This window comes from Cucurbita maxima, unplaced genomic scaffold, assembly GCF_002738345.1.
Source record: "Cucurbita maxima cultivar Rimu unplaced genomic scaffold, Cmax_1.0 Cma_Scf00001, whole genome shotgun sequence".
In the NCBI taxonomy this organism is placed as follows: domain Eukaryota; kingdom Viridiplantae; phylum Streptophyta; class Magnoliopsida; order Cucurbitales; family Cucurbitaceae; genus Cucurbita; species Cucurbita maxima.
In genome coordinates this window covers 9,559,243-9,584,914 of record NW_019272017.1, presented here as the reverse complement: position 1 = coordinate 9,584,914, position 25,672 = coordinate 9,559,243, and the positions used below count along the sequence as shown (strand labels likewise).

The following is a 25,672-nucleotide window of genomic DNA, read 5'->3' as shown; positions in this document are numbered from 1 at the left end:
CAGGCTGCTGTTCCTTAAATTAAAGCAACAAAGTTGTTAAAGACAAGAAAAAACACCACAAACGTGTCATGTCTCCTTTGGGAACTGCTGTCTTTTCTCTTTATTTTGGGTCTCCAAACCAAAAGAGTTTGTGCGTTAGGGGGGTGAAATGGAGAAGATGGAGTTTTGGGCATTGCAGCAGCCCTTGGAACATCAAGATCGCCCTGTTCTTTGCCCAATGCCCGACTCTTCTTCTTCAAATTTGATGTGTTTTAAATTTTGGACAGGAAGGAATTGTGCATAGCTGCACAAGGACACCTCAAAGCTGGAGGAAAAGAACACAAGTGTCGAGAGAAGGAAGGGCAGCGGTGAGGCCGGTGAGGAAGCGACACCACCACACGCTTAGCCGACCCGACCACCTGATGGCGCCAACCACCCACGACTTCACCATCTTCCAAATGCTTCAACAATTGGAAAATTTTGAGTCTTCATACTCACTCATGGTTCAAATCAATGGGAGAGAAGCCGTGTTCAATGTTTAGTTTATATATAAATATGCAAGCTTTGAGATGTATTTGTGTGAATTAGAGGGAATATTTTGTTTTTTGTTTTTTTTGGTACCTTGGTAAAGTTAAAGTTGTGCCGGTGCCCTTGTGGACTCCAATCGCGTTGATAGGGAAGAAGTAAATTTATTTACATGTTCATATGACTCGAAAATTCGATCAACATGGACTAGATTAGATTGAATTAGATTTTTTTTTTTTTCTTGTTTGGTTGAGTTGAATCTTTTAAAAATTGAAAATTTGAGTTGGTTTGCACATTTTTTGGTTGGACATCTCTGGAAATAAGGGTGTGACAGATGGTGTTAATATAACACATGCGAAGCAATTTAGATCTTAGTAACTTTTAGAACATCAATTATAGTAAATAACTAGTTAGGTTCATAATTATTAAAACTTAATGAATTTGAATACTAACCTTTTGTAGTTCAAATTCCTTTTTCCTCATAAACCGGTTTCGAACCACCACTAGTGTCTTCTCCACCATCCTCTAGCCTTAGAATGAGATTGTGGAATCCGGTGAGTGACTAAACTTGGGAAGAATTTAGTATATATGAAGAGAGAGCTTGTGAGAATTTTCTCAAGGTCTTTTTCAAGGAAGAAGACCTTCCATGTAACATGATCACTCTATTTAAAGAGTCATGTTTACACTCATGCAAATGTGAGATCACCAAATTTTGACACTCAAAATTCCACTCAAATGTTTGGGATTATGTGGCAATCATGCGTGTTTGAGTTAACCAAATTTTGACACCTCAAAATTCCACTAAAATGGATTTTTCCATTAAATGAAGTAAACATCAACAATTAATTTGAATAATTAATTTCAAATTAACGTAACATTAAATGATTAATTAAACTATTTAATTAATATTTAATATTAATTCAAATGTCAATCTCAATCAATTCCTACACATTGATTAAGATATTTAAATCTTATTTAAATATCTCAAATTCTCTCTTTTTGTTTAATTCGTAAATAAAACAAAAATGCAATTAAATATATCGTATATATGTAGCGCATATTCCCTAATTTGAATTCGAACACTTCGAACTCACTCGTCACACTGTTCTATGATTTAGTCTGATATGAGCTAGCAGAGGGATCTAATGGACCTATAGATCATGGGCTCCAACGATCCAAGATTAACTGGTTAAACTCATTAACCTTGTTAACCAACATTCGTTAACTACTAGGACACTCCACTATAGCATAGTAGTTGCACTCTTAGATATATTTCTGCCCATTTGATATAACCATTATTAGTAAGTCGATCCTTCATAGGTTGTTCGTAACTAGAGCTAGGTCAATTAGCCGTTTTACCCCTGAAGTTACTTCTTGTTCCTTATGTCCCACTGATCCTCTTATGAACAATTGGTTTGTGGTCCAACCAGTAAACCAAATCCCTCTCAGGTCAATGAGTGAGTGGGGCCCCTTATTCAAGACCTAGAGTTAGTACTTAAGTGAACTACCTTTCTTCTATCCCTAAAAGTGGGTATGAGAAAATTTCATCTTGCACTCCACGTCCCCAGCTATTCACCCAGTCTTACCCCTGAAATGGGAGGCCTATTGAGTCGGCGAACTCGAGCCACTCTCACCCATGCAAATCTAAAGATAATTCCGAATAAACAGGAGTTCATGGTTAGCTCAGGATTAAGATCGAGTTACCTAGGTCATCGAATGAAAAGAAAATCAGTCTCAACAATAAACGACATTATAAAGAGAGAGTGATTTTCTTCATGGTCCGATCTTATGCAATACTCATTGCATAGAACGCCCCCAGTCACATGTCTCTACATGTACAATTTAGTGATCACATTGTTTATATCATATACAAAAGTGGGCCGCATCCATAGTGTCCTCAGAATAAGGTACTCAACATTATCCTTATACTATAGATCATTTTGACTATATACTTGAACTTAATCCACTTTTATGTCTCTACATATAGTTCAAGTAATCATATATAGCCAGAGTGTTCTTAGTTTATTGGATTTAGATTAATGATCGTAAAGTTCACTTTATTCAATAACAATCTTTACTAAATAAACATCAATAATAACTTACTGAAAATAGAATGTCTTTGTTTACAAACTATGAGTTTTAAGACATAAAACCCAACAGTGACTTGTGAATGTTTGATATTTGAGTTTTATGAAATTTTAGCTATTTATGTAATATGTATGGTAAATAAGTAGGATTATTTTTTAAATATTAAAAAAAAACAACTCAACAACCTAACCCAACTCAACTCGAAAATAGATGATTAGGTTGTGAACTCTATTCGAATTGCTCAAATGAATGGGAAAGAAGCCCCGTTCAATGTAGTTCATCCAAACTTAGATTTGGACGGTTAGAAACTCAAGGTTCCTCATTTCTAAAGTTCATCTCAAAGTTGTACAAAGTTCATCGAAACTTGGACTTGGTGGAGCTCTATTGTGCTCGGAGTCAAAAGTTCATGCTTTCTATGATGTTTGGACTACAATTTGTCCTTTCTTTCCCTATGTCTTGAAGTTTGGTCCAAAGTTAGTCCAAACATTGATATGTTAAAGCTATTGAGACTTAGAAACTTGAAGTTCATTCTTTTAAGAGTTCACCTCGACATTTAGTCCACCAAAGTTCATCTAAACTTTGACCTGTTAGAGCGTTGGAGAGTTAAAAACCCAAAATTTGTCCTATCCAAGGTTTATCTCAATGTTTGTGTGCAAGTTTGTCCTTTCTAGGGTTTGTCTCCACGTTTGGGCAAAAGTTCATCCAAACTCCAACCACTTCGAGTTTTGAAAAGTTAGACTCAAAGTTCATCTCACCATTTTGGTTAAAATTTGACCGATTAGAGTTAAGGAGAGTTAGAGACTAGAAGTTTGTTACCTTTAGAGTTCTTCTCCTCATTTAGAGACAAGTTCATCTAAACTTTGTCTAAACTTTGCCTCGAGAAGGCTAGAAGCCACAAGTTCCTCCCCTCTAGAGCTCTTCTCGACCTTTTAACCAAAGTTCAGCCAAACATTGACCCATGGAGTGAAGGTGTACCAAGCCTAAACAAAGCTTGTCAATGGCTGGAATGGTGATTTTGTTTTTTTTTGTTTTTTTTTTTTTTTTCAAAGTTCCATCGTATTGAAATTAATGGGAAACATTACCCACTTTGGATCATATGTTGCTGCTTAAAAAAAACATTACCCACTTTGGTAGGCTGATTATATTTCTCTATTTGTACGGCTTCGAAAGCTACAGTGCATTTCAGTTTCTTCCTGGCAGGAACTTCAACTTTTAAGCCAAAAAGATAGCACAAAATAGCAACAGCACTTACTTCTCATGATTAAGAGCTGCTCTGTTTTCAAGCCTCTGCTACTTTTCTAGCAATCAGTCTCAGTCTCTAAAACCTGAAGCAGAATGTCTCTGACTTGTTCTACAATATCTTCTTCTATGAATGGCATTACGAACTGGACTGCGATTATACGAGTAAATCAATAAACGAATTAGTTTTAACACAACCTATGAGCTTCACTCAACAACAAACAACAACAGAGTAAGTTAAACTACCACTAGTTCCTGTATTCAATTACATTTGGTTATCACTGATTCACTGTTAATATTCTCCAATCCAAGAAAAATGAAGAAAAAGATGATGATAGATTCACTATTTTTGCTCCAAACTAGTTATAACATTCAGTACTGTATTGCAATATGGAACGAAGAAAGTTAGATCTAGCTCAGACAACTCAGACATCTTGAATTTGAACCTCATGCCCAAGAGAGGCAATCAATCAAAGTTCATCTTGGATAGCCTATGAGATAAGAGTTTTATTTCCTTCCCTCAAAGGGGCATTTTAGTTGATTTTGAGCCTTGCGCCCTTTCTATTCCTTTTATTAGCTATATCAGTGGAACCTACATCCGAAACATTGAGAAAAAGGCAAACGCAAAAATATTGTGCGTGAATTTGACGACTTAAATGTTTAAACATCTTGAAGTTCATAGCATACGAGTTATTATTCTAAAATTCTCTTTTGGAGTGGACCGAGTGTTTTAAAGTATATTTAAACATGTAAATTGTAAGCGTAAATTTCAAATATTAATGAAATTGTCTCTCATCAAACAAAATCTCCTATAAACTAAATGGGGAGTCTCTCAACCCTATCAGTATCCGATATAGGATACCAATCTAATCTTTTTTATATAAAAAAAAACTATGAGAAACAACTGGGGCATAAAAAGAAGAGAAAAAGGAGATAATCTCCTCCTAAATCTCCTAATCCCCCTTGCAATGTCCCCCCACTCTCATTCTCTAGAGAATCTATGTCGTTCTTACTCCTTCCACTTCCAGTTCAATGAACCTTCTCCATTCTGACTTGAGCGAGGCAGAAAAACATTCCGCACTCAGAATTCCCACTTGTGTTATACTTGAGATTTTAAGGTCATATCAGCAAAATCCTCAACTTTAGATCAGAGAAGTGTTCCATAAAAATAGCTCAAAGTTCTATCCATGCTTAATAAAAAGGAGAGATGAACTGTAAATGCAATTTACCCCAGGGAATAACTGGAAATTCCCATTCTTGCACTGGAACAGTGATGAGATATGAAGCAACCTACAAACATGAGAAGGAGAGAGAAAGTTAGTGAATAATTAGAAATGTTCTAATCTCACTCCTAAAAAGACATACCAAAATGGCAGCAGCTAAAGAACGAGGAGAACTGTAAGACACAGATGTCTCCTCTTTTTCATAAAGAAGATCCATTACATCCATGCATGCTTCCCAGTTCACAAGCTCCCCAACTTTCGCTACTTCCCTGAAGTTAGTACCAGGAAGAGGCAAACTAAGAAGAAGCCAAGAACAATCTGATAGTAATTACCCGAGACTAAAATGACAGCCTGATTTGAGTGAGACAGCAAAAGATCTTACTTGAATTGAATAAGAAGTTCCTCAAGAAATACAAAAGTGATATTTGCAGTACCAATCTCGAACTTCAATATCTATAGAAGATAAACATATATCATCAGGACACAACCAGAATGAGGAAAGAAACATCTTTGGTTTATGAGAAATACCTGCATGAATATGACCTCCTACAGAACATTATCATCAGTAATTGCAGATATGACTGCAAGAAAGCAACTCTAAAACCACTATGGAAACAGCAACTTACTGCATCCAATAAATCCCGGGTCATGAAATGTTGTTCCTTAATCATCTTATCCCCAAAAGATTTCAGAAGTTTCACAGAAAGAGGATGAGAAGTGTGCAGCTGCAAAAGAATTTGTATAGTTGAATCACATGAAAAAGTAAGGCACTCATCTTCAGAAAGGGGAGAAAGAAAAACCCACTTTGCTAGATATCCATAAGGAAACAAGTGCAAATAACTGCAAATTGCTCTCTGTGATTGGTTGCAGAAGCCAATTTCTTGAGGCATTCCTGCTGGTGATTCTTTTGATGCAAATAGCAATTAAAAGGTGAGTATGAGTTTAGGATGACTTATGGAAGGATGAAAAGTAACTTCAACCAATTAAAAGTACTTCTTAAATTTTCAAAGCATTTCGTTCGACAACCAAAAGTGATCTTGAAAAGTCTAGAACGTAAAAAGCACTAAATTAGTATTTCTTCCAAACGTGCTTAAAAAACATCTAACTCACATCTAAACGAGAATAGAAAATTTCATAAGACAGCCCTGGTAAAATTATCACTAGATAAGTAGCAATCTTCTCAAAAGCAAACACAGGGGCACTGAAAAAGAAAATCGTAATGAATATAGAATTTCTCCAATTGTTAATAAGGAAATGATAAAAATTCCGATCCTAATTCAAACAACACTGACGTCCATGACATTAAACCAGCAATATCAGTAAAATCAAACTAAAATTGGATAATATTGCTCCATTGGATGATACCCTTCACATTCCTATAACCAAATTGTGCAGTCATTCGACAAGATACTGCTTATTCAACTAAATATTTCCAAAATGGAATGCATCAAGAATCAAAAAGAGCTAAAAATTACCCAGAAAGCGATGGGTAGAATCTATCAGCGAAAAGCGACAACGCAGAGTATTTGACGATCGGAGCCACTTCGAGATCCTACAAAGAAAATTGATTCAAACCAGAAACAAAAGTAAGTGAGTAGAGGACGAAAGAAGTATAGGTAAAACTAGAACTGAAATTTGGAGAAGAGAAGTTTCCAAAAGATTCTGAAATTTGCTGCTTTCCGCCTTCTAGAACTGAAATTGTTGGGAGTAAAAGAAGACTCACATGAGCAGATTGAATAAGGAATTTGACGACGCAAATTCTCAGAATCGGTAAGTTCTCACTCTCCATCGTTGTTCTGCTTCCCTTCATCGCATAGTTGCATTGCATGCCAATGTCTACGATACAACAAACACGCCTAGGCCTTTTGTTTCTCCGTTTTTTTCCCCTCTTTTTTCTCTTTTTTTCTTCTTTTATTTATTTTAACTCCATAAGCTAAACATAAAAGTTGGACTTAGATTAAATTTTTTATTTGGTTCGAGTAAAATTAATTTTTTGAAAAATTGAAAATTCGAGTCTGTTGGTAGGTTGACACATTTTTATCGGGTCAGACCAACTCGAAAATACGGTTACAATCAACCCTTCTTTTAAATGATTTTAAAAATTAAAAATATTTAACAATTTGTAATTGTGTAACCTTGCGACTTATAAATATTTAATATTTGAACGGTTATAAGATTTTAGTTATTAAAACATAATTTCTTTTAAAATAATTCGATAATCCTACCCAATCTAATTCGAAAATAGTGTATCAATTATTGGGTTGACTCGGGTTGCGAATAGCTTGTCACATACAAAGGCCTACTGTCCAAAGACTAGTGTGCCCGGTTTAGTTTAATTGGTCACCCTTTGTTCAAGAAGACACATTTACCCTTTTCACTCAATTTAGACCATTTCTAAATTTTTGATATGTTTTCTTTGGTTCTCTCATTTGAACTCGATTTCGGACTTGCCCATGAACACATCAATTTATAAGAAAACAATGTTATAGCTTAAAAGAAAACAAACAACAACCACAACTTTGATAACATATAACTCGAATGGAAAGAATTGATAACAAGTCACATCTTCTATATAATATTTTGAGATATTTGGTATAGACATGATTTTGGAAAATAGTCATATACTCCATATTGACATAATTGTAATATTAAAGACCTAACTATACATGAAAGCAAGTAAAAGCCGTTTAGAACAGGCATGCAATCATGGATAACACGTCCTGGATAAGCATAATCAAGACATCCAACACGTGGCCACATGCAACACGCTTTGGACATGCATGACTGTGATACTCCCTGCATGTGTCCTGCACCAAGCTTATCACAATGAATTGAGCACATTAAAATCGTTATAATCAACCCATATTGAACTAACCAACACTTCAATTTTGGTTGCACTCTTTTTTGTTACCAATATAGAGGGTTAAGGATGTAATGATATACTCCTTGAGAAGCAGATCTAATAGATGATTGCAATCTCACTACAATTAAAAGTAACAAAAGAAAATAGATGATAGAAGCAAGCAAACTACAACACCAGCAACTTGTACAAACTCATTCTGAACATATTGCTGCCTTGATGCTTGAAGCTTCACAATAGACCTCTTTTCGAAGGTTTTAATTTTGGTTTCAAGAGTTCAATAATGTTTTGACCAGTTGAGACCATAATAAAATTAACAAATAATTAGGATAGGTCAAACGATTAAAAAAATTGGCGTAATTGCCTTAATGGGAGTGCTCATGTACTGTTCATTTTTGTACAAGCTTGAATCTAATTATAAATTGCCTATAAAGCTCTCGACCCTCCTTTAAAAGTGACAAATCAAAGAGATACATAAGCTCATTCTACAATTGTCTATGGTTTGCAGCTAAGTTCATTTTTCTCAACATTGTATCCAGCAATCACATTCACAGGAGGAATTGTCGAAAGCACTTTGTCCTCGTCTATTCTTGAATGTTAGAAAGGAAAAAAAAAAAAAAAAAAAAAAAAAAACCTAAGAGGGTAGATTAAGAAAAGTTCAATTTTGAACATTAACAAAACTGTGGAAATTTTACATATATGATCATAGAACTAGGACACTGCTTATTTGAATTTGAATATAACAAATATGCTATGGGGGAGTCAAAACAGTTCCAATTAAAATTGATAGGCCTTGAGTTCCACAACATTCCACCTTCATTTAACCACTGGAAAAGGTGGGAAGCTCAAACTTGTCAAATTTACCATTCTTGATTAAATATGCAGCAACGGCAATTAACAAAATGAATATGATGACCCACAAGTTCATTCCTGCAAGCAAATAAATGGTGATTTAGTGATACCCTCGGGCCTCCATTTGCTATTAGAATAGTAAAGTTTATTAACGCTCTTATGTAACAAGTCATTATACTACATGAATTAAATGTCAATTTTCGGTTAAAAGAAGATATATATGAAGTTCGGACCCTTCATACATACATCCTCTACGAATAAAAAATTTCTAAGTTAATGTTAAAAAAATATACCAACATTAGAAAAAGCCTAAAACATCAAACATGATGGTCAAAATCAGTGTTGAAACTATGCGTTCACCAAATGCACAACACCTCAAGGTGGGCATAGGAACCAGAGGTAATCATTACTCAGATATAGTTAAGAAGAAATGTCCTTCACCAAATATAGACAAAGTGAAACAGTTCCACTAAGGAGCGGTAAAGGCATCTTAGCCATTTTTATTCTATCATTTTCAGTTTAATGAGAGAACATCGGTGAAAACATATATTTTCATGATTTTTTTCTTTTTAAGTAAAATTTTCATAAGTCTAGGCTACATCAAGCACATAGTATCTTTCACCATTAACCATGACCAAACAATAAACAACATAAAATCCTTCGATTAAAAGCCCAAAGTTATATCATGCTGTTTTCTATCAAAACTGGTAGCAGGCTTATGTATCATGCTGTTTTAAACATAAGCCTGCTACTAGAGATGGTGCACTGTGCGTAGATATCATTCTATATCATGTTTCTATAGGTCAAGTGCAGTAAGGTGACAATTGACAACTGATGGCATGTGATGATAGACATTTGAGCTATCAGACAATAAAGCAAGGATACAAGTACCGTTTTTCTGCTCCTCCTCAATTAAAGTAACCCTAACACTGGAGTCCATTGACGCAGAAACCAAAGCCCTGGATTCAAAAAAAAAACATCCTTCATAATCAATATTATTACAGTGATATCTAATTATGTTAAACGGAGATGTTTGATTAAAACCTTGAATCATGGAAAAAGCTCATTGCAGTTACAAAACCAATGTGTGCCTTCTTAACTATCTTTTGGACTCGCATGCTGGTTGAATTTATGATCAGAACATCTCCCTGAGTTGTACCACTACACCAATAATGAAGCAGAAATTGTTACCGAGTGTATTCAAACTACAACACCATACATATTCAAGAGTAGCCTAGCCAGCAAGGTAGCAAAAAACAATGTTATTCGTTATTTGGAATAGAATAGTTACTAGTGAAGGCATAAGTTAAAAGGACTGTCATAATCATTTTTTTTTGTTTCAACTTAATCTTATTTGCAAAATAACCTTTCAAAATTTTTAGTCCACACAGACAAACAGTAAAAGATAAATAACCTTGTCCGGAATTTTTCTGATAAAAACAAAAAAAGGTGAGATGAGATTTGACAGAAGAAAAAATAGCAGAGTTAAGTTAGCATTAATCTATTAAAAGCCTAAGAGTATGAATCCACAAGTATAGGACTGATAGACTGAGAGGGGCATATGGAAAGGGAATAATGGTTGAAATGTTTAAGATATGTCATGCATGAAACAGAGTCTACAGTTTTCCCACTACCTAATAGGGCCTTATTGCCTCAACAATTGGGTCTGATTAAAACCAATCTCACAGTGCACCCTAACGAAGACCTAAGCAAATCATGGGCAACACAACATAGAGCGTCCCACAAGGTTATAACACCTAGGTAGCTGGAATTTCACCTCCCATTTAATGGTATTTGACATTTCCTAAGCATGGACATCATAATAGGAGGCATGACTGCAATGTTCAGGTATCAAAATAGCAGATAACTTGCATGAAAAAAAAAAAAAAAAACACTTATTTTAGTACCAGGCAAGGAGCTTCCCATTAGCTGAAACATTGAATGCAGTAATATTATCACGAGTTATGAGCTTTGAGGCTACCCTCCTCCAAGTGGTTGCATCCCAGGTTACAATGGCTCCACCTTTGCCTATTTAATAGAATCCTCACCAAGATTAGATAACAATAGAATTATAGGGCAAACATAAGTCGGAAGAAATCTCTTTACCAGTCACTGTAGCAGTGTATAAAACCATATTCCCGTTGTTGGCCAAAGAAAATCTGCATGAGACAAAAACCTCATCCTGCAAGACACACCAAGTTTTTTGGGAAGAGACAGATTTCGTTGATTAATAAAATAAAAGGAGTTTTGAAAAAAACTTCAAATAAAGGTGAGATACAATAAAGCTGAAATCAACAAAGAAAGAATATAATCAGAAAATGGAAGTTTATGTTTACACTGACACATAGCATGATATAAAAGCAAATTCATGAAGCTATCTAAGGTTGAGAAAGCATCCTTGAAAATTCGATCATCTCTCAAAACTAAAGATACCAAAATAAAACTTTGTATATAGCTAGCCAGAAAGTTCTTTTCAGACCATAGAAAGGATTACCACAAAAACTGAATCAAGGATACCAAAAACATCATTTGACAAAACCATAGACTAACCAAAAGCATCAAACATTGCCCAACACCATGAGGCAATAAGAGCAGTAAGAAAAGAAATGACAAGGATGCTCCGAATTAGAAAAACACATCACACAACAATGAGAGAAGGTAAACTGAGGCATTCTCCTTTGAAATCGAATAGCTATGTCAATACCTCCAAGATTAAGCTCCCATAAAAAAAAAAAATTAAATCTTAGGATAGGCATCTTCTAAGATAAGATATGCATATTACACTTGCATCAATCTTCGGTTTTATGAAATAATGTCAACTTCAATATGCTTAGTTCTATCATGTAAGACTAAATTATCAGTTCTTGTTATCACAATTGACCTATATAGGTGTTTTGAGACAATTTCCAAGTATCCTGTTAATCCATATACCTTCGCAAATTACATGTACTAAGGCTCTAAATTCAACTAGCACTACTTCTGACTACTATATTTTGTTTTTTACTCTGCCATGTACTAAATTTCCTCCAACAAACGAACAATAAGTAGATGTAAATCTTTTATCAGTAGTGCTTCCAACCTAATCTGCATTAATAAACACTTCAACTTGAAAATTGTCATGCTTCTGAAATAATATACCTATACCTGGAGTTCTTTCAAATATCTCAGAATTTTGTACACTACTTCAAAATGAATGGGTCCAGGTGAATGCTGAATTGACTCACCATACTTAATATAAATGTTATATATAGATGTATGAGATAAATTGATTAGTCTACCATAAGTCTTAGGTGTTTGTCTTTGTTCTTTATTTCTTCAACTTCTACAAGTTCTGACTTCTAGACTCAGTTCATAGGAGTTCCTGTTGTTTGACAACCGAAGTAAATATGTCTTGAACTAAGTCAATTACATATTTCTTTTGATAAACAAAAATACTTTTCTAAGAACTGGCAAACTCTCCCTAAAAAGAAATTCAAGACTTCCAAGTTTGTTCTTAAGATCATGAAAATAATATCATCAACATACACAACTAGAATAGTAGTTTTATTATTCCCATATGATCTGTCGACTTTGAAGGTAGCCATAGCTAGTTTGATAAAGAATCAACCCAAGGGAAGGCTCTTATACCAAATGATAAGGAATCACTACACGGGAAGTAAGATTCAAATTACCTTGTTGATCAAATATCTCGAGGCAAGAACACTTGTTTGAGATTCGAATCACTCCACAAGCAAGATCGATCATATCTAACTTGAATGATTCTAAACATGCAATCTAAACTATATAGAATTTGCAAAGGAAAGGTAAGAGCACTTAGCCCTAATGATAAAGATTCACTCCAAGGGAAAGTAAAATCCATATTACCTTGTTGATCAAATATCTCAAGGCAAGAATATTTGTTTGGGATTCGAATCACACCACAAGCAAGATCAATCATGTCTAGCTTGAATGATTCTACATGCAACCTAAACTACATTGAATTGCAAAGAAACTTAGCTATGAGCTAAAAGAAAGCACAAATACTCTTTTTACCAAGTCTCTTTACAAATATAATATACATGGCTTTATATAACCTCAAAATGAAAACTTTTAACCTTCCATGAGGCATTGCAAGAGTTGTAACTTTCATACTTTATGACCATAATTAGCCACTATGTATACTTTATGGCCACAATTAGCGAAACACCATAACTCTAAATTACCATCCAACCAAAATTTGTAACCATCGAAGAATAAATGGAGCTTGAACAACATTTTCTTCACATCTTCCTTAAACTTTATCTTGTATGATTGATGTCATGGTTCATATCATAGTCACTACTTTCCCAAATTTCCCAAAGCATTCAAACCAAGCTCTTCAAGACCACTTGAGACCATATAAGGATTTCTTTTATCGGCAAACTTTACAACTTTCAAGTTCAATATCAATCTTGGTGCTCGGCTATTCTTCTAAACTTTACTCATAAATACCTCTTCTTCTAAATCAGAGTAAAAAGAAATGTGAAATGTAAATATTTCCATAGTGGTTGAGGATGAGATGATATCTGGATGGAGTGGTGGTCAGGTTTTCAACGAGTGAAAAGCATAAGAAAAATGCTTAAAGAATAAATTTCTAGATGTAACTTGGGAGTAAGAAGTGGGCCATGCTTCTCACTCTCTCATGGATTCCAGAGGTAGAACCAGATTCCATAGTCAAAAAAATTAATTAATAAACAAATTATCACTTCTACCATGCATTCAGTCAGTATGAGGGTCTTGGTCGAGGTCAAAATCTTATTGGTCCCAAGGAAATACTCCATATCAACCAGAAGATTTTGCTATTCAAAAAATAAAAAAAAATAAAAATTACAGGAAAGGCATAAAGTAAAGAGAAGCCTCCAAAAGCACCCAACGCAATCACACATCAAGAAAGCCCCAAAAAGACCAAAAGAATTCCTGCCCACCCAATCCCCCTCAAAACACAACCTATAAGAAAAAAGTTGTCAAGGATAGCATGTCAGAAAGAATAAGAGACCTCAAAATTTTATAAAACATATGAGTTACTCTCTCATTGCCAAATGGTTTTGAGATGGAACCCTATGTTTATTTAATATGCTATCATAGCCCATGAAGCCTAAACGGGTATTTGGTCTCAAAAATATCAAGATCTGACCCAATAATGGGGCAGTCGAAGAAGCACCATCTTGAAGGGGTAAGTTAAGGATCTCACATCAAAAAAAATGAAGAGATCTCACTTTATAAGATACATGAGTTGCTCCTCTCATTACAAATTAGTTTTCAGATGGAACCTCATGTTTATCTAATAAAGGCAAATACAAGTACATGTCAGTCAATGACACCACACGAACCCAAATATCAAAGGGAATACAATAAAGAGCCTAACATAGATGCAAATGCCTCTACAACTAAAAGCACAAGGCCTTCAAATAATAAAACAATTATTTACTCACATTTCCTTTTGGAAGAGCAGTTACTACAGTTGATGAAGTCACATCCCACACTCTACAAGGGCCACCTAAAGAGACCAGATACTTGCCATCAGGACTGCAAAAGTAAAATGACACTATCACCAAAACTTCATCACACAAACGGAGTTTAGATAAACAAACAACATACACTTATCATATTATCAAACATATGCAGGATCTATCAAGAAAAAGAAACTATAACATTGCAGACCTGAAATCCAAGTCCTTCACAGTAGAATGGGCATTGGGTTCATTGAGAATAATGTCCAAGCTAGGCCACTTGAAGACCCTTAAATTTCCATCCTGTACTACATTCAAATCAGAGAATAATAATGCAAGCTACTTCTAGATAAAAATCAAACAGCCTAAAGCATTTTAATACATGCATGCAATGTGTTAAATCACTCTTCAACCCAATAGCTCAAGTTGATGGGTTGCGGTAAATTTAATCATATCAATAATTTAGCACTCTCCCTCACGTGTGGGCTTCGAAATTTGTAGAAAGTCCAACAAGTAAAAATCAATATTAATTGGAGAGAAAATGACATAAAGTTTGAACACATGACATTCTACTCTAGTAACATTTTAAATAATCATTTAACCTAAAAACTTAAATAATCATTTAACCTAAAAACTTAAGGTATGGGTTACAGTAAAGTTAATGATATCAAAACTTCACCATAATAAAATGACAGAACAGAGTTGCAAGCAGCGAGCACTTGGAGAAATGCATAAGTTATTAACATTCTAGGTTTGTAATGATTGAATTTGTAAGCTCCTTTTGCCTCCTTGGAAGAACACCATACCTCCCCCCCCCCCCCCCCCCCCCCCCCCCCCCCCCCCCCCCCCCCCCCCCCCCCCCCCCCCCCCCCCCCCCCCCCCCCCCCCCCCCCCCCCCCCCCCCCCCCCCCCCCCCCCCCCCCCCCCCCCCCCCCCCCCCCCCCCCCCCCCCCCNCCCCCCCCCCCCTCTCTCATATTTAAAATTGTGTGCAGTATAGAAAGTTGTTTCCTTCCCCAAAAAAATTCAATCAAATAGAAACATTTCTACCTCACCACCAGTGGCAAGCAATGAGCCCTCGTTGTTAAATTTCAAGGCTAACTGCAGTCCAACATCATCCAACTGGCTGAGCACCTTCTGAGAGAGTTTTAGGCCAAGTTTCTGGTCTCCATCGTCCTTTTTGATATCCAATTTAAACAAGCTGAATAAAGAGAGAAAAATATTAATTACAAATCGAAGCTTCTCAAGTTACACCATGATATAAAACCCTAAACCCTAAACCCTAAAATTAACCACAGGATACGACTCCAACTTGCAGTTAAATTTTTATGAAACAGTAACTTCTCTTAAGGAAAACTTCAACTCTATTTTGGGATGATGAACAGGAAGATTAATTTCAAGACTGAAAGTACTGTACTCCAGTCTTATTTCATAATTGACAAATTGGAGGACCTTAACGTGAGAAATATGGATATAAAATACCAAATTGTTGCAACTTCTTAGTTTTTGTCAGATATCATGAATGCCTATCTGTTTTGTAGTTCAGGATAGAATTTTACTCATAATCAAAGAGGCTAAGCAAGGAAAAGGAAATGTTCAGGCAAGAAAATATATGCTCTCTACCCTCTCTCTTTCTCTTTCCTTCCTTCTCTTCTCCAATCCTACCTTTCATACATCTTCACGTTCATCCGTTTTAGCCTTCTTATCAGTCAAAAATCAAGTTATGTTTAAGGACATTTCAGAATATGAAGCCTTTTAGCATAGGAAAGGACTTTTTTCATCAATTCTTTAGGATCTGATTTTTTAAAGATTGAAAACAAAATAGTTCTTGCCTTTTCTCCCTTGTTGTTCATCATAAGAAATTCTTTGGTTCGAGGAAGCTTCAGTTGACCTTATGCAGTCTCTATTAACATCACACTTCTTTAGGCCTGTTAAGGGTGAGTTTGTAATTTGTCGGTTAAGTAAGAAGATGAATTGTTTTGGTTGGATTCTCAAGGTATTGTTATAAAACCTTCTGATTGTAGATCAGTAGTTATGGTTCCAGCTAGTAACAACAAAAACAATTGGTAGGGTTTTTGGGAAATGATTTGTGATGGTTTTCTAAATCATTTGGATGGGTAAAACGATCATAATGAAGTACATATGCTGAGTTGGTGAAAAGGAAGAATCATTCTGCTTTATGTCAAGGAATTTTCGTCTTATTCTATGTCTCTAGATTTTTCACTTCAACGTCATTGGACTAAGAAAGAACAGGACTCTAGATATCGGTTTAGAAAGAAAAAGTAGTCTTTAAAAATTTTAGCGACTTATTTGTGCTTAACCAGTTGTTTGCCCATTATAAATGGAAGGATGTTAAGGAAACATTATAAAAGCATCATCAGGGACGGTTGGTCATCAACCCGTTTATGGCCAATAAGGCAACGTTGAAAATGGAAGAAAATGTTATACAAAAGTATTGCGGCGGAAAATAGAGAATTCTTGGAAACTTCATCTAAAATTTGAAAAATGGTTACAGGATAAGGACTCTCGTCTAGCATCCACTGCGATCAAAGATAAAGAGAAGAGGAGATTTTCTGGACAACGATAATATTGAATTCCTTGCAAGTTTTCCTTTTCAATTAAGCTTTGTGGTTTACAAATGTGAGAAATTCCATCGTTAAATGCCTTCCGACAAATGCTAAGAAGATCCACAAGGAATACTTTTAATGCTTCAATGAATATTTTGTCTTCGAGCATAGGTTTTCCCTTTGAAGTTTGTTTCCTGGTGAAGTGTTTTTGGTTTCAGCATCTTTTGATATTTCAGTTGCCTTCATAATTGGGGTTTATTGGTTGTCATTTTCTAAGAAGCTCTTTCACAAATAATTACAGAGGTTCAGCGGCCAACATTAATTTCACAATTTATGTCAAGATAGCGTTAACTTCTTCATTAGAATATTAGCTGAAGATGTTCGCCCGCACTTTTACTCCAGGCTTTTTGGCTCTTGTCTTCTACCAAGAAGTTATTTCGGCTGCATTAATCATTACGGCTTCCTTATCGTTTCAAGGCAGCATTTAATGTAGTTTTTTCGTTGTTTCAAGGAAGCTCTTGGTTCATGATAGTACTAATTTTAACCCTAAACTCCTTGGAACTACCAAATTTCCTCTCGATTTATTCATTGACCATTTATTTTTCGAGAAAAATGAACCTTTTATGAAAGTTTAAGAAGTTTTTTTTGCCATTTCTCCTAAATATATATTCAATTTGAAGATGTGTGAATTTTATCTTCCAAGGCTCACTTTGAGATTTATTTTCAACATTTCTTATGGAGTCAAATACCGCCATGTAGTGCTCATTTATTGGCTTGGATAGCTCATCTCAAAGAGAAATTCAAGAGAATTCGAAAGAAATTGTTGTGTTAAAAACAGTTCCTTGAAATGAAGACTGAAATTCTTCGCCAATACTTGATGGAGCTTTCAAAAGCCTATTTCAACTTCTATGAGCAGTTCAATGTTAATTCTCTTGATTCAATTTGATGAATGAGTTCTTTGTCAAGTTTTTAAGTTTATCATCTGTTATGGGTTGCCGTTTCTTTGTATTTCTCTTTATTTTTCTTTTTCATTCTTTTTGGAGTTTGTACCCTTTGATCAATTGTCTCTCTTTTGTTTCATACATGCCTACTACAGTTATTAGTATATTGAGATTTAGACTGGCCATAGGTCTATCGAAGAAAGAACTAATAATCATCATCTTTGGTTCGTATTAATTTATTCAGTTAACGGAAACAGTAGTACCTGCAACTTTTTGGAAAAGAACAAATAATTCCATCTCCAGCTGGATGAACAGCCATTCTGTAAGGCAAATCAGAACCAGTTCCATATTTTGCAACCTGGAAGGATAGATCACTAATGAATGCATATCAACAAAAAAAAAGGCAGCAGCAAAAAATGATAGCAAAAGATAGTACGGAAATAGAGCAAAAAGCTACCAAATAAAAAGCATTCCACAGGATTCAAATAAATCTCATAAAATTACGATAACACAAATATCATAAAACGTTAATGAATGTGAACTACCATTGGGAGCGAAATAACAAACTAACTAAAGAGGGGATATGAGAACCCCCCCCCCCCCCCCCCCCCCCCCCCCCCCCCCCCCCCCCCCCCCCCCCCCCCCCCCCCCCCCCCCCCCCCCNGAAGAGAGAGAGAGAGAGAGAGATGGCCTAAGGGAGGCATAGAGGAAAGAGAGCCCGTCCCATAACTAACAAGGAAAATTCATATAAATATCATTAGAGGAGTAATTTGCAAATAAAGGAGAAAGTGAACACCAATGAGAAGACTTAATCTTGACTAAATCAAACCGTTCCTACCAAGCTAAATGCTCATCATAAAAAATAAAAAATAAAAAATAAATCTTTTGATTTTGTTCAAACCAATCCTCAGAAATGATAACCTTGATGGCATTGACCCAAATCCTCCATGGTTTTAGTTAAAGCATGCTGCATTTGATGGTAATAGCCGATAGACAAATTGTCAATGCCATTCATTTGTTAAAGAAGGTATGTATGAAAGGAAGAATAGAAGGAACATACGTAGGAATTATCTTCAAATTAGATCTTGAGAAACCTTATGACGATGTAGACTGGCCATTTTTGCATGCTATCTTCTCTAAGAAAGGCCTCAGCAGGTGATAGAAAAAGCAAATTATCGAATGCATTCTTAATGAAAATTGTTCCAATTGACTTGTCCACTTTATTTTGTTGGAAGATTGCTCAAGTCAGCTTCAAGATAGAGGGGACCCAAGCAAATTATCGAATGCATTCGGGAGTGAAGGTTGTTAATTGTGCTTTTTTCCTTTTTCTATTTTTTTTTTTTTTTTTTTTTTTTTTTTTTTTTTTTTTTTTTTTTGAAAGGGAACACAGCTTTTTTTNGTTCACGACTAGCCGACTAGCCTTAAGGGGACCCAAGCCTCATGTGCATTTTTTGCCCCAACTTTGTGGCTTTGTCAAACCTCATGTGAGATTTGTCTTCGCCAACTAAACATCACTTGTGCGGAATCCAAGTTTGTTCGACCACACACGCCGCCTACGCATGCATGTTCAATCGTTTGTGAAACAATCAACTTGCCTCTACACTAGGCCAAGTCATTCAGTTCGACCTTGCCTTTACTCGAGGCCAAGGTCGCTCAATGCAACGTCACATCTCATCCTGTCATCTTGGTTCCCAATCGACATGAACCATGTCTTGACATCCTCCCAAGTCACGAGGTGTCGTCAGCTATCAGAACTCACTCGGTCATGCAATCAAGAACAGGCCCACGTGTCGTTCATAACATTGGGACACCCTGAACATCCATCCATTTGAGTTCAATCGAGGCGTTGGCCCTCCCGTGCCCATGTCATGTCATTTACAAACACCATACTGGATAGCTGGTGCATAATTCAACCTCTGATACATGGGCTGGGGCGCAATACCAACAAACCTGTGCTGCCCGGTACTATCCTTGAAAAACCCATTTCAAACAAAGTCGTCTGAGACACTCGTCTCGCAACGCTCACTCTCACTATGACACACGTATGTGCCACAGGGTAGTTCGCTTAAGCCATAAGGCCTAGGCATGGTGGAGAGTTGACACTATGCCTCCCCCTATAGTACATTTTGAGGCATGTCCAATCCTTCTCGAGTAGACGTCATTTTGGCGAGCAAACATACAACCCTATGCATAGTCCGTCGAGTATCCAATTGACACCAAATTTAGTGAGATTTCATCTTTCGTAGAGAAAGACTTCATTCCAAAGCCGCATGCCAAAACTCATATTGAAACCCCGACTTTTGAGATTATAGCCCAGGGCCCTACCCAACCCTCTTCGAGCTTGTCTTCGACACTCATGTCGCCTCGTTATCTCAAACCTTGTGTATGTCTCGACTTAGCTTGAATGCACATTTTTTGGTGTGTTGGATGATGCACCATCCTCATCTGGCGCATTATGGCATTTCTCAATCTTGGCCCTCATGTGACCGGATGGGTGCCACTTGAGGGTAGCCCTTTGTCTGTATTGCGTGTGGGGGTCACAACCTGCTTTCTCTAGTGAGGTTGTGACACTAGTCTGGGAATAGCCTTTAAAATGCCTCAATATGCTGCTAGGTGGTAATTTGAAGATTAGGGATTCAACAATCCTGTGGAGAAGGTGATGAAGGAGTTCCAACAAATGGAAGAAGGATTGCCTTCCCAAGGGGGAGACCGACTTCTATGGCGCAAGCAATGTTTGAGAACGTTCCCTACCTTTTCCTTTCTATCTTTCAGTAAGGTGGCAAAGGAGTGAGGAGGTCAAAATTTATTTTATTTTAGAAGAGAATAAATAATTCATTAATTAAATGAAATATAGAGAATTAGTAGACTTCCAACCACTAAAAGGATATTACAAGAGACAGCTTTCCAATTGGGAACTAAAGAAGTAAGACCATAAGCACCAAAAGGGTGTTTACATTCACACTAATAAAAAGCATGAAACAAAATTTAATCCATAAAGTTACCAAAGGTTGAGTAGGAGTCCATGAATATTCTTCCATTTTGCAAGCCATAAAATCTTAACACCACAAAGGTGACCACAAAAGAAGATGTAAAAATATCATAAATCATGCCAGTTAAAAACATGTACCAACCAAAGGCTTCTAACATAATGAGACAACAACTATGAACAAAGGACAATAGGCAAACAAATGACAAGGATGTTCTGCATTTGAGAGCACACAACATATCATGAATGGGGATCATAGAAATGAGACAATCTTCCTAGAATTTGATTAGATGTATGTACACTATGGCTAAGATCGCTAGAAAACCTTAATTTTCTTCACATAAGCATCGCTTCAAATCATTGAGTAAAGATTGTTGTTCATTGGACCCATAGAATGAATTAAATCCTTCAATAGAGAACAAACAGTGATGGAGGTAGGAATTATCACAGATTTTTTAAGAAACAGAATTTCATTGATTGAATGAAAGTTACACAAGAGGACAACCCTCCAACCACCAGAGTGGATTACAAAAAATGTCTCCACCGATAAATAAGACCTTTGTACGTTTGCACAAACTAAAAGAAGTAGAGTGCAGAGTTTAAGAAGTAGTCAAAGAACTTAGCTTTGTCACTAAAATGCGGTTGTTTCTTTCCTCGTCCAGCAGAATGTTCTGGCCATAGAGAGCCAAACAATCTTCTCTTGGGCCTTGAAAGGATGTCTCAGAAGTGAGTAAGCGAGGAAGTCATGAATCTTGATGGGCAGCACAGCAGACCAACCGAAGGCTTCCAAAATGGATGACTAAAAGTGTGTGGCAAAGGAACATGCAATGAAAAGATGCCTTCAACATTAAGATACTTCCATACACATGGTACGGCAGGAAGGAGATAAAGCATGATGAGGGAGATTCCTTCGCAAACATTAATGTTTGGTGACTGAGCTCTCATAAGATAATTTCTATTCCTCCGGGAAATGTCCCCTCATTAATACAGAGGATTGTTTTTCTTTGTTGTGGCTGTTTTGCAAGAACAGATTAAAAGACTTAACCATGAAAGTTGAGGAGGTTTCTTACAACCAAAGCCATCTGACATTTTCTTCCTTTAGGTCCAATACGCAAATGAGATTGGAGTAGGAGGCCCATCAAGTGATAGGTTCCTTTGAAAATCAAAAGCCCAATCTCCGAATTCCAACAATCTGAGATAGTGGCTTTGGGTTTGTTTGCAAGTCGGTATATTATAAGAGATTTCGAAGTTATGACAGATTTTTTCTCCGGAGGTGCTGAGATGGAGGGCGAGTTCTTCTTAAATGGAGCATTATGTCCATGCCTAGGGAGTTGGGTAGCCTTGGGTTAGGCAGTACTGGGAAGAACAAGGCTCCATTGACTATATGGTGGAGAATTTTATTGAAGATAAAAGAACTTGGCATAAGATCATCATGAGCTTGGTAAAAACTCTCAACTGAACTATGAGATGATATTTCCAAAGGTCTTTGATGGCTGTGGTTAATAAATGCAAACCTATAAAACAATGTACATTTAAAATGGTTCTTAAGGTTTACTTAGTTGCTCCATGGAGATTGGTTAAATTAATCTCGATAATATCGAATTGAACCTCGAACACTTACACATACATAGTTGACCTTGCACACTCCACAGCTAACTTAAACATAACAAGAGACCCTATATAGCCATATGGGGATGCTTTCTCTTACGCTTATCACAAGTATTAATACCTCCCTGTAAAGGATTCCACACAGAAATAATTTTCTCATGACATTTGGTTCCATACATCTTACATAAGTTTTTAGGAACAGATTCAGGGTTTTCCATTATATCAACAAAAAGGGATTGCAAGTAAACAACCAAGAATTCTCCAGCTGCACACAGTAGCTTTTTTTTTTTTTTTTCTCTCTCTCTCTCTCTCTTTCTGATGAGAAACAAATTTTGTTGATGTATTAACTAGTCTCCTACATGTCTAGGGTGAAAATTCTCAATCATATTGGATATGAAGCCATCTATGAATTTCTCAACCAGATATGTCTCCTATAAAGGGCACATAAATTGGAACACAGATTCTAGCAGGAATAAAAATGGGTTGTTTACACTCCCAAGTCAGAGAATATGATATATTACATGAAAAAAATGATGTTGGTATGAACTATTGAGCAATTTCAATCTGACACAAGGCGTTTCCTATAGAAGATTGAACAAATATCTCCTCAATGATCCTTGTTCATCCCTTCAATGATAAATTCAAGATACTTTTAATGCTTGTTTGGCTATTTCATATGTGATAAGATAAGGAACCACTACAAGGGGAGTAAGATTTGGATTACCTTGTTGATCGAATATCTCAAGGCAAGAACATTGTTTGAGATTCGAATCACTCCACAAGCAAGATCAATCATGTCTAGCTTGAATGATTCTTGTTGATCAAATATCTCAAGGCAAGAACACTTGCTTGAGATTTGAATCACTCCACAAGCAAGATTGATCATGCCGAGCTTGAATGATTCTACATACAACCTACACTACATAGAATTGCAAAGAAACTTAGCCATTGGCCAAAGAAGAGCACAAATGCTTCTTTTACTATATTTTCCAAGTCTTTACCAATACAACATACATGGCTTTATATAGCCTCAAAATGAAACTACTAAAGGCATTCCAAGAGTTGTAACATTCATACTTAATGATCATAATTAACCATTATGTAATTGTAAAATAAAAAGTTCTAAAAACTCTAAATTACTCTAAGTTGTAACCCACCCAAAATTTATAACAATCAAACTTCATTCTTCTTCAATGTGGCATGAATTGAAACATTTTTTATAATTTTGACAACCTTTTCTTCACATCTCCATTGAAGTATATTGTATGATTGATGTTTTTTGGTTCATATCAATATGAGTGTCTGTTAGAGAGGAATAGGAGAGTTTTCAATAGGATCAGGGGATGTACAGGCCTTTGTTAAATCATAAATGTAACAAAGAATTTATTTGTTCTGTTCCTTCTTCTTGATGTACTGAGACCAATTTCAAATTGGAGAGAATATTGGTCATCGACTTGGGCTAGGCTAGGAAGATGTTTTATCTTCATATGTGGCAACACAAGATTAAAGAAAACGAAAACATCAAAATGTACTGTGAAAACATCGGGTCAACCAAAACTGCAGGAGAGAAAAGGACAATTATGCCATCGAATCATATCGAGATTTGAGGAGGCAAAATCAATGTAAGCAAGCAACGTCTTAGATTTTCAAATATTTACATAATGCAAACTTCGATACATTGGTGAAAAGAAATCACCAAAAAGGAAACCAAACGGGATCGTAATTTAAAGACAGTAGCATATAGCACCTAGTCAGCAAGAGAATCAACAATCGAAGAAAAATCATAATCTGCCCATTTCTGCTTCACTCAATAACATAGACGAAATAAAATAACGCCAAGCATTTACCGGTAAAGGAAAACTCGAACACGAAAAATAATCATCGAAGAAGAGAGAGAGAGAGAGGGAGAGTTTACAGGTTGATCAGAGAGCGAGCGGGATTCAAAATCGAAATGAGCTAGTATGAGAGCATTGGAAATTCCACTCCGACCTTCTCCGCCACCGCCAGCGGCAGCTACGTAGTAATTAACTGCGGTGGTGGGATGAGATGGAAGTGTTTTGTCGTCGGCGGAAACGTCACCATCACCGTCACCGGATTGATCTCGATCAATTTCAGATTCTAGAGATTCTTGCTCGGATTTGAGAGAAATGGAAGGCACCCAAGCGGCTGCGTAGAAAGGGACGCCATACTTGCGAGAATTGGAAGGCTCGGGAGCTTCCATTTGGGTTGGGGGGTTTCTCGTTGTGTTTGAGTATCTGGTTTTGGTGCAAATTAAGCGAGAATATAGTCTCCTTGGGGCCTTTTCTTGCTTCTTTCGTTTTTGTTTTATGTAACTCTCCTCTCTCTCATTTCACACCTTCTCTCTCCTTTGACTCAAAATTTTAAGTCAAAATATATTTTTAATCCATGAGCCTCGAGTTTTGTAGGTCATACACACGTTGAATTTGGGAAATTTTCAGGGCCGATCCAAATTTCGAGTTGATTAGGTTGGTGGCCCGAACAACTCAAATAGAGTTCACAATCAAACTCGAAAATATAGAGCCTGGTTGAGTTGTTGTGTTATTTTTATTAGTTATTTAAAAAAATTCATAAATCTCAAATATCAACCCGTTACAAATCACACTGCTATCACTGCTATTTGTTACAAACATTAAATATTTTTAATACTCATATAGTAATTTTAGAATTAGAGTGAGTTGGTTTGACCAAGAAAATGTCAACCCCTAAACTAACTGGTTTCTTTTTTTTCGATTTTTAAAAATTCAAATAAAAAAAAACTGACCTAACTCAATTTTTATGATCTAAATTGAGTAGTCCAAGTTGATCTGATCTAGAATTATTTGAACACTTCTAACATTTGATATCTATTTGGTCTCTAAAATTTTAAAACTTTTCTCGTATTATAATAAAATATATATATATAAAAATAGTCCAATTCGAAAGTAATTTGATTAAAAAAATTATTTCTGGGATATAACCAATTTGATAATTTTATATTGTTTGATAATTCTTATAAAGCAAGTTTGCATCTCTTCTACTATGCTTTATGTCGGTCTACTTTTTAGGTTGCTTCTTCATGATTTAAAGGTCGAAATTAGTAAGAACAAATTGACAAGATGCATATATGTTAGCTACAGATTTATACTTCATTGGCGATGTCTCATCCGAAAATTCTTCAAGAGAAGAGTTGTTGTTTGGTGATGCTGAAGTTGATTGTGTTGTAGTAGAAGTACTCGAATATGCAACTTATACTCTCATCAATACTACATCTTTTATTTGAAATATTTTCATTGAGAGAGTTATACAATTTATATGCTCTTGATTGAGTATAATAACCA

General features: G+C 36.0%; 2 protein-coding genes and 1 long non-coding RNA gene across 7 annotated transcripts in view; all 3 read right to left on the bottom strand.

The window, feature by feature from the left end:
• Window positions 1–25,672, bottom strand: part of LOC111493399 — a 631,558-nt gene that overhangs the window by 376,619 nt on the left and 229,267 nt on the right. The window lies entirely within an intron of this gene.
• LOC111493129 (cyclin-J18) lies at window positions 96–6,935 on the bottom strand. Of its 4 annotated transcripts, XM_023142759.1 has the most exons (10): window positions 6,778–6,935; window positions 6,530–6,606; window positions 5,859–5,958; window positions 5,681–5,779; window positions 5,583–5,600; window positions 5,437–5,507; window positions 5,197–5,323; window positions 5,061–5,121; window positions 3,845–3,982; window positions 96–506 (listed from the first exon to the last, which is right to left on the bottom strand). In XM_023142759.1, the coding sequence occupies exons 1-9, from the start codon at window positions 6,880–6,882 to the stop codon at window positions 3,891–3,893; spliced, it is 750 nt and encodes a 249-aa protein (XP_022998527.1). In that variant the 5' UTR covers window positions 6,883–6,935; the 3' UTR covers window positions 96–506; window positions 3,845–3,890. The 4 variants fall into 4 exon arrangements, with proteins under 4 accessions (XP_022998527.1, XP_022998535.1, XP_022998518.1 ...); XM_023142767.1 differs by lacking the exon at window positions 96–506 and having other exon boundaries at window positions 3,702–3,982; window positions 5,859–5,977; XM_023142750.1 differs by lacking the exon at window positions 96–506 and having other exon boundaries at window positions 3,702–3,982.
• On the bottom strand, window positions 8,550–24,631 carry LOC111492787 (SEC12-like protein 2). The gene is made up of 10 exons (XM_023142239.1): window positions 24,250–24,631; window positions 18,004–18,098; window positions 15,283–15,433; window positions 14,446–14,537; window positions 14,217–14,310; window positions 10,873–10,948; window positions 10,674–10,794; window positions 9,811–9,927; window positions 9,658–9,725; window positions 8,550–8,844 (listed from the first exon to the last, which is right to left on the bottom strand). The coding sequence occupies exons 1-10, from the start codon at window positions 24,553–24,555 to the stop codon at window positions 8,735–8,737; spliced, it is 1,230 nt and encodes a 409-aa protein (XP_022998007.1). The 5' UTR covers window positions 24,556–24,631; the 3' UTR covers window positions 8,550–8,734.